Raw genomic sequence first — 9,476 nt, forward strand, 5'->3', positions numbered from 1 at the left:
TTGTGGAGAGGAGGAAATAAATAATTTGTATTAGATAACATGGACAGAAGACTTAGTTGTGAAGAAAAATGTGGTACTTGCAGTATCAAAACAACTGTTGACGGGTGTGCAGAACTGTAATTTAATTTCTTTTATGCCTGGCTACTCACCATTCTAAGTCTGTTTTCATAATTTTTGTTAAAGAACGTTCCTGAGCTTCCAGACACTACAGATTACTCTAGAACTGACTTATCTCGTTATCTGGCAGCCTTGCATGAGATGTGTGTGGCTCATTCAGATGAACTTCGGACACTTAGCAATGAGCGAGGTGTAATGCAGGTAAACTATGATGATTAACAAAAATCATGCATACAGATAGCACATCTAGAGTTATTGTTTAACACTGTGATTCCTTTGTAATTTTTTCTCTCCAGCAGTATGAGTGATAAATATGTAAATTACACCAGGAGGTTGATAGTTGTAAAGGTAAAGAAGCTCAAAAATATGAACTAAGTATTTATACAAGAAATCCAAAGATGTTTTAAAGCAGTGGGTTGGGGATTTTTTGGTAGTCTTTTTGGTATTTTGTTTTAATTTTTCTCTTTTGGGGGTTTGTTTTGTTTGTTTTAGTGGGTTTTTTTTCACAGAATCACTAGGTTGGAAGAGACCTTCAAGATCATTGAGTCCAACCCATGCCCTAACACTTCAACAAAACCATGGCACTAAGTGCCACATCCAGTCTTTTTTAAAACACATCCAGGGATGGTGAGTCCACCACCTCCCTGGGCAGACAATTCCACTACCTGATCACTCTTTCCTTAAAAAACTTTTTCCTAATATCCAACCTTTGGTTGCAGCTTAAGACTATGCCCTCTCATTTTCTCAGTTGCTGCCTGGAGAAAGGGATCAACCCCCACCTGACTACAACCACCTTTCAGGAAGTTGTAGAGAATGATAAGGTTGCCCCTGAGTCTCCTTTTCTCCAGACTAAACAACCCCAGCTCCCTCAGTCATTCCTCATAGGATTTGTGTTCTAAGCCCCTCACCAGCCTTGTTGCCCTCCTCTAGACATGCTTAAGCGTCTCAACATCCTTCCAAAGCTGAAGGGCCCAGAACTGGACACAGTACTCAAGATGTGGCCTCACCAGTGCCAAGGACAGGGGAAGAATGACCTCCCTGCTCCTGCTGGCCGCACTATTCCTGATACAGGCCAGGATGCCATTGGTCTTCTTGGCCACCAGGGCACACTGCTGGCTCATGTTCAGTTGGGTGTTGACCAGTACCCCCAGGTCCCTTTCTGCCTGGGCACTATCCAGCCACACAGTCCCAAGCCTATATCATTGCAGGGGGTTATTGTGGCCAAAATGCAGGACTCAGCACTTGGACTTATTAAACTTCATCTTATTGGACTACGACCATCCAATCGTTCCAGGTCTCTCTGCAGAGCCCTCCTACCTTCCAACAGATTGACACATGCTCCCAGCTTAGTGTCATCTGCAAATTTACTAATGAAAGGCTCAATACCCTCATCCATGTCATCAATAAAAATATTGAACAGAACTGGCCCCAGCATAGACCCCTGAGGAACACCACTAGTGACTGGCTGCCAGCTGGATGCAGCACTGTTCATCATCGCTCTCTGGGCCTGGTCATCCAGCCAGTTCTTAACCTAGCAAAGTGTGTTCCTTTCCAAGTCGTGGGCTTCCAGCTTTTCCAGGACTATGCTTTGGGAGACAGTGTCAAAGGCCTTGCTGAAGTCCAAATAAACAACATCAACAGCCTTTTCCGCATCCACCAGGTGTGTCACCTGGTCATAAAAGGAGACCAGGTTGGTGGAACACAAACTATCCTTCCTAAACCCATGCTGGCTGGGTCTGATACGCTGGCCATCCTGTAAGTGCTGCATGATGGCACTCAATATAAACTGTTCCATTACCTTACCAGGTACTGAGGTCAGGCTAACTGGCCTATAATTGCCAGGATCCTCCTTCCCACCCTTTTTATAAATGGGAGTGATATTGGCCATCTTCCAGTCATCTGGAACCTCATCAGTGAGCCAGAACTGTTGGTAAATGATGGAGAGCGGCTTCACAAGCTCATCTACCAGCTCCCTCTCACCCTGGGGTGGATCCTATCTGGTCCCATAGATTTTTGAACATCCAAGAGGCTCAGCAGTTCTCTGACTGCCTCCTCCTGGATAACAGGGGGACCATTCTGCTCCCTGACACCATCTACCAACCCAGGAGGACAGTTCTCCTGAGGACAAGCCATCTTCCCACTAAACACTGAGGCAAAGAAGGTGTTAAGCACTTCTGCCTTCTCATCTGCAGTTACTAAGTTCCCTCTCGCATCCAGTAGAGAACTGACCTTCCTTTTGACATTAATATATTTGTAAAAACATTTTTTATTATCTTTTACAAAATTTGCCAAATTAAGTTCAAACTGACCTCTGGCCTCCCTAAATTTTTTCCTACATGCCCTAGCAATCCCCTTAAATACTTCCTGAGATCTGACCTTGCTTCCAAAGATGATACATCCTCTTTTTATTCTGAAGTTCATTCAAAAGCTCCTTGTCCATTCAGCCTGGACATTTGCCTCATCGACTCATCTTTCGGCACACAGGGACAGTCTGTTCCTGTGTCCTCAAGATCTCTGTTTTGAAGCACACCCACCTTTCCTGGACTCCTTTGTATTTAAGGGCTGCTTCCCAAGGAACTCTCTGAATAAGTCTCCTAAATCGGCCAAAGTCTGCCCTCCGGAAGTCCAATGTAAAAGTCTTATTGATGTTCCTCCTCATTTAACCAAATATCAAGAACTCTATAATTTTATGATCCCTATACCCCCAGATGCCTCCAACCTCATCTCCCACCAGCCCATCTCTATTTGCAAACAACAAGTCTAACATAGTTCCTCCCCTGATGGGCTCACCAGCTGTGACAAAAAGATGTCCTTCACACACTCTAAGAACTTCTGGGAGTGCCTCATTTCTGCTGTATTAAGTTCCCAGCAGATGTCTGGTAGGTTAAAGTCACCTACAAGAACAAGGGCTGATGATCCTGAAACATTGTTCAGTTGCTTATAGAATAAGTTGTCCACCTCTTCTTCCTGGTTGGGTGGATGGTAACAGACTCCCAGCAGGATGTCAGCCTTGTTGGCCCTCCCCTGAATTCTTACCCATAGGCATCCAACTTCATTATCATGAGTTTCAATACCTATGGCATCAAATGCCTCCCTAATATAAAGGGCTACCCCTCCACCTCTTCTCCCTCTCCTGTCTTTTCTGAAGAGCTTGTAGCCATCCAGTGCAGTGCTCCAGCTGTGTGAGTCGTCCCACCACATTTCCGTGATGGCAACTACATCACAGCTTTGCTGCCGCACCATGGCTTCCAGCTGTTATTGGTTTGTTACCCATGCTGCATGCATTAGTATATATGCACTTCAGCTGGGCTACTGATTTCACCTCTAACTCAGGCTTACAACCCTTGGGTCTGCTTCCAAACAGGCCAGCTGCATCTCCTTCCCCCTTCAAACTTAGTTTAGAGCCCTCTCAATGAGTTCCACCAGTTCATGAGCTAAAATCCTTCTGCCCTTAACAAAGAGATGTATCCCATCCGGTTCAAGCAGGCAAGGTGCCGTAAAAGTTGTCCCATGATCAAAGGGACTGAGCAGAACACTATCTGTGCTCCTGCCCTATCAACTACTTGACCCAGTGCCCTAAATTCCCTTTTAATCGCTTTGGGTCTAGTCAACATATAGGGCCCTCTGTTCCCCTCAGAAGAGCGTCACCCACTATGACTACCCTTCTTTTTAATGTTAGAGGTGGTGATCCATCTGACAGATGAAGTGTAATTGGGAGGCTCACTGGGAAGATCATTTTCTTCTATGTCATCTAGCTGACCCTCTAGATAGAGGGCCTCATACCTATTCCTAAGTGGCACCTGGGTGGGTGATGGGGGTTGGAAGGAATTTTTATTACCTCTCCAAGTAGGAACCCATTTCCACTCCCCTTCATCTACTAGGTCTCCTCCTTCTGCCTGACAGTAGGAGGCATGGGATTCCTCTGACTCCTGGTGGGCCTCCTTCAAGTGTGGAAGGGCAGAACTCCACCAATCTATTTCCCTTTCACTTTCCCTAATACTCCTTAGTCTTTCAACTTCCTCCCCAAGCTTGGCCACCAGCAAAAGGAGATCATTCATTGGTTTGGTTTTAATTTTTTGTTTTTTGATTTTTGTTGTTTTGGTTTTTTGTGGGGTTTTTTTCTTTAGTTTCCAGGTGAAGTTTTTACTTTTTAGAGGAAGGAAACCTAAACTCAAGAAATTTCTGTCTCCTGGCCATCTCTAGTTTTAGGATCTAGCTCATCTAATTGAGAACTAAACAGCTAAATTTACTTTCCTTTTCTAGAACTACTTCATTTCTGCTTCCTAATTTATTATGTTTGTAAACAGTCATGGCAAACTTCTCCAGAAAATGCTATAAATGAGTGTTCTGTTCCAAATATTAAACTTGTATACAGCTTTTATGAAAACTTATTTTTAAGAGGAAAAAATATGCATGACTTCATGCATTGTGTCAAAAAGTAATATACTTGCCTATGGTCTACTAATTATGATGAACTTCAACTTGCCAAACCTACTTATTGCACAGTAATATGTTTTGGTATGCTTGACTAGTATACTGTGCTGTGCAGGACATAATTTAAGTACTGTTCCCTTTTTAATGTTAATGATTTGGGGACAGGGGCAGTTGTACTATAGAAAGCCTTTTGGTTTAGAGATGGTCTTCCTTAAATTTAATCAGTATCAGCTCAAACTATTTAATGACTAATGTTGAAGAGGTAGTTTTAAAAATAGCTCTTAATTTAAATGCTTTAAAATAACTTCTTGTAATCAGATTTCTTATCATTGTCATGGTTTGAAGACTGAGCTTCCTATATCCTGACTTTTTCAAGGACTTGATTTAAACCCAAATAGATGATAAATCTATATTTAATCTCAGTAGATTTTACTCAAATAGTGTATTTTTTGTCAGTAATGTTTTTTTTAATAAGGGTATTACTGGGAACACTTATGGCAATTTTGCGAATGGTGAAAATATATTTGTATTCAATTAGCTTTGGCAGAAGAAAGCTCAAAGAATTAAAAATGAGATAATGCTACATTATAGCCATTAAAAACTAATCTAGTTTATTAACTACTACAATTTGCCTCTTCAGTGGCATATGAGAGGAAAAAACAAATCATGTTCAAGTTCATAATTCGTAGATACTTCTAGTCTTGACAAAGCAAAGACGATGGCTAGACTGGCAAGCCAGGATATTAAAAGTTTTCAGTAATAAATATGTATTGCTTACAGATAAGGGATATAGTTTCTTTCACAAGGCCTGCATCTGTAGCACCTAATGGTCATAAATGTGACACTGTTTTCTCAATGCATTTATATTTCTACTTCAGATGAGTAATTTCTCTTCATGGGTTTCCATAAAAAAACTCTTGAATCTTTTTTCTTTTTTTCACCTATAAGTGCCCAAATGTTCATCATCAACCTGTTGTAGTTGAACACAGTTGTACTATAATGAAAAAATTATTGAACTCCTGACAGTGCAAATTTTCAGCCTGTTTTGTATATTCAGTTGTAGTTGTTCAAGTTTAATGACCAGGTTTTTAGAAAGTTAGAGGGTGCTTCTGCTCGTGCAGAAGTGAATTTTATTATCACCTTTTTTTTTCCCACCAGAGTTTTTTTTCATGTTCTTGGCCCAGTTCTGCACTTTCACATGGGGAAAATACCCAAGAACAGATTTTTTGTTTACAGATTGTTTTTAACAGAACTGTTTCATTTTCAAACTCTCAGGTTAAGTTGGCAAGACTTAATGGGTTTCCACGGCTGCAGATAAATTGCATATTGCTGTTTTACAGTTTCCTTTTGAATTAATGTCTTTGTGACTGAAACTGGAGGTGGGAGGAGAGGGTGTGGGGGATGTGGATTTAAATATATTTTAAACTACTTAATTCTAAGTCTGGTAGGTTAATGTTGAAGATGCTTCTCGAGCAAGATGGGTGTTGTTTTTTTCTAGTTGCTAATGTAGGGTTGTACTGGGGTTTTTTGTTTGTTTTTTTTGTATTTTTTTCTACAGCATGTTCTTAAGAAGCTGTTGGCTATTACAGAACTGCTTCAACAAAAACAACATCAGTATTCACTGTCTAATAACATCAGGTAGCAGCCTTCTACCTGAATTCTGCATGGATCCAGCATGTCTAACATGGCAACTTACACAGGTATCACATTTTTTGCTCTTGCCAAAAATAGCACACCCGGTCATGTTCCCAGTGATGTGTGAACTATGCAAAAAAGAAAACAAAGATTCTGTTAGCAAATTATTGAACCAGCCGCTCTTTAAGCTATCTGTGCAGGATATTTGCATTTTTTTCCACTTGGAATCAATTTTTACAGCCTCTGAGCCTTGGTGTACAGTTTACCTTTTATAAAGAAAATGCTATGACTGTCATGAACTTTGAAAATTATTTTCAATGCCTGCAAATGCCAAAGTTTTTCTGTCTTGTTGGAAAAGAATTACCAACTGTCAAGGAAAGATATGCATTGTTTTGACAGCTACATGTAACTGTATAACATTTCTTACTGTAATTTCTGAGTGGTTACAATTATTATGACTTTTTCAACCACTTAAACATGTATTTACAATTTCCTGAGTTTGACAGCTATGGTAAGAACAATCTTTCCTGCATACTTTTTATACCATACTGTTTTCTCTTGCTGGAATCATGGCCAAAGAATATGCAGAATGGATCTTGTCAGCTTTAATGTGCCACAGATTCAGTCTAAAGAATTCTTCCATCAAGGACTGTGTATTCATCCAAGTAAATCACAATGCTTTTGTAAAATGTTTATAAAAGTGAACAATTAGAATTTGATAAATTTATTATCACTGTATCAGACATGCATGCATCTATTAAACCATTTTATAACATATATATTGCTTGGGCTTGTGTGTAATGTAAGGCTACCATGAATGTTTTTTTTAAACCTGAAAAATAAGTTTTAAAAATATACAAGCTGCCAATAGACTCTCCATAGAAAATAATTTTGTATTCAAGCAATAGAACACTGTAAAAATGAAATTTGGATGACAGATATGGTTGGCTGTTTATCTGCTGCATATAAAATGCATTGATAAAATTGACTGTAGCTAAAATTGCATTTAGGTGTATGTTGTGGTTTGACATTGGCCCAAGGCCAGGCACCCACAAGAGTTGTTTGCTCACCATCCTCTGCTACAGCTGGGCAGTGGAGAAGGGGAAAAAAAAATTAACAAAGTGTTCATGATTAAGATAAGGACTGGGATAAAAAATTTCAAGGGCAAAACAGGCTCAACTTAAAGTTACAAAATGAATTTATGACTACCAAAATCGGAGGAGGATAATGAGAAGTAAAATAAGTCCTTAAACCACCTTTTTCCCCCAGCCCCTCCCTCCTTCCTGCCAACAGCACCAGGGAGACAGGGCATGGGTGTTTTGGTCAATTCATCACTGAAATTTTCTTCCACTTCTCTGGGAGAGGAGTAGTTCCCCTGTAAGACCGTGGGGTCCATCCCATGGGTCACAGTTCTCCATTAACTTCTCCAGCATGGGTCCACTCTCACAAGCAGCAGTCCTACCGCACCTGCTGCAATATGAATTACCCCCATGGGCACACAGTCCTCCCAAAACTGCTGTGCTGTGGGTCTCTCTTTCCATGGGGTGCAGTCCTCCAAGGACAGGCTGCTCCAGCCTGGAAGCAAGGGCCCTGCCTCTCCACTGGATCTCCCAGTGGATCACAGCCTCCTCCAGGCATCTACCTACTCTGGCATGGGCACCTCCCCCACGGGCTGCAGGTGGATCTCTGCATCCCCTATGGATCTCCATGGGCTGCAGGGGCACAGTTGCTTCACCATGATCTTCACCACAGCCTGTAGAGGAATCTTGGCTCTGGTGCCTGGAGCACCTCCTCCCCCTCCTTCACTGATCTTGGTATCTCCATGTTGTTTTCCCTCACTTGTTCTTGCCTCCTCCTCTTCTTTGACTAGAAGAAAAACTGTGTGACTTTGTTTTGATTTTCTACTTAAATATGTCATCCCAGAGGCATTACCAACCTCTCTAATTGTCCCAGATTTGGCCAGCAGCATGTCCATCTTCAGAGCCATCAGGGATTGGCTCTGCTGGACATGGTAGAAGCTTCCAGCACCTTCTCAGTCATCTCTCTGTGTCCCCCCTTGTCCTGGTTTGAAAGGACAAGTGTCTGCCAGTAAGGGCAGAAGTTTCCCTCTGGAATAGAGACTTTGGTTCCACTCCCCTCCCCCAAGTATTATGATTGTTTGAATCAAGGACTCTGAGGCAGAGATAAGGGGGGTGGGAATAACAGCTCTTTTACTAATATATCTAACTATACAAACAGAAAACAATAACAGTTAAAATTGCTAACAGAACGAAATAGGTAACTCGGTGTCAGTCCCTTTAGATGCAAGCACGCTGTTTCTGTGCTTAGTCCAGAGCCCGGATCTGCCAAAAAGGCAGGCGGGAAACGGAGGCAGGAAGGAGGGGGGAGGGGCAGCAGCGGCCACACCGGTCCCGGGCGGGAACGGGCTGCAGCGGCGGCTCCTCGCTCACCGTGTGTGTCTGGGTGATCAGCTGTGTCCGCAGAGGCAGGAGGCTGGAACGGGGCAGATGCAGGGCAGGTGATCGCAGCGGGTCTGGCTCTCCTGTGCTCGGCCGCGTGGCTGAACGATCCCACGCGTCCTGCTCCCAGCTCGCCGGAAACGCGAGTGCCTTCCTGGAAGCCTCAGAGGCCCCTCCGGGGCCGTCCCCACCCACCCCCTCCGTCCGGACCCATCAGAGACCCTGGGTGTAACCCGGCCAGCTCCATTGGCATGATAATGGGAAAAATTCTTTTAATTGACACAGTAACAGAAAAACACTCAACCCCCAACACCCCTGCTACCAAAAACCAGGCTTTGCAAAACCAATACAGTATATATATTTTTAAAATTGACACCATTACATATTTCTTAAAACTGTGTGTGAAAATAATGTTGGAGTTTACCCCTCACCAGCAGCTTAGGCACCACACAGCTACTTGCTCAAATGCCACCCCACTCCCCCCCCCCACCTGAAAAAAAGGCAGGACCAGAGAAAATAGGAAGAGCAAAAGCAAGAGAACTCAGGGTTTGAGAAAGATGAAGAAAAAAAAACCAGAACAAGTGGTGCAGAAGCAGACTGATGTTCAGCCAGTCTCTGAACAACAGCTACCTCTCTCTCCCCCCCAGATAAAGAAACTTTCATCCCTTCCCTTGAATTCTATTGCTGAGCATGACATTATATGGAATGGAATGGAAAGGAATAGAATACCCCTTAGGCCAGTTCAGGTCAGCTGTCCTATCTGTGTCTGTTAGGGAAATTGGCCTCATCTCACACTCAGTCGAGGAGTTGCATTCATACCACCTGAGACTT

General features: G+C 42.6%; 1 protein-coding gene across 1 annotated transcript in view; it reads left to right on the forward strand.

Annotated features, from left to right (window-relative positions):
* LOC306814107 (ras GTPase-activating protein 1-like) overlaps positions 1-7,401 on the forward strand; it is a 197,792-nt gene extending 190,391 nt beyond the window's left edge. The window contains exons 24-25 of the mRNA XM_079329830.1: positions 184-318; positions 6,110-7,401. Of these exons, the coding sequence (XP_079185956.1) occupies positions 184-318; positions 6,110-6,193 (219 nt within the window). The 3' untranslated portion in view covers positions 6,194-7,401. The remainder of the gene's footprint in view (positions 1-183; positions 319-6,109) is intronic.
* Positions 7,402-9,476: the final 2,075 nt, after the last annotated feature.

This window comes from Erithacus rubecula (genome assembly GCF_903797595.1).
Source record: "Erithacus rubecula genome assembly, contig: SUPER_W_unloc_6, whole genome shotgun sequence".
In the NCBI taxonomy this organism is placed as follows: domain Eukaryota; kingdom Metazoa; phylum Chordata; class Aves; order Passeriformes; family Muscicapidae; genus Erithacus; species Erithacus rubecula.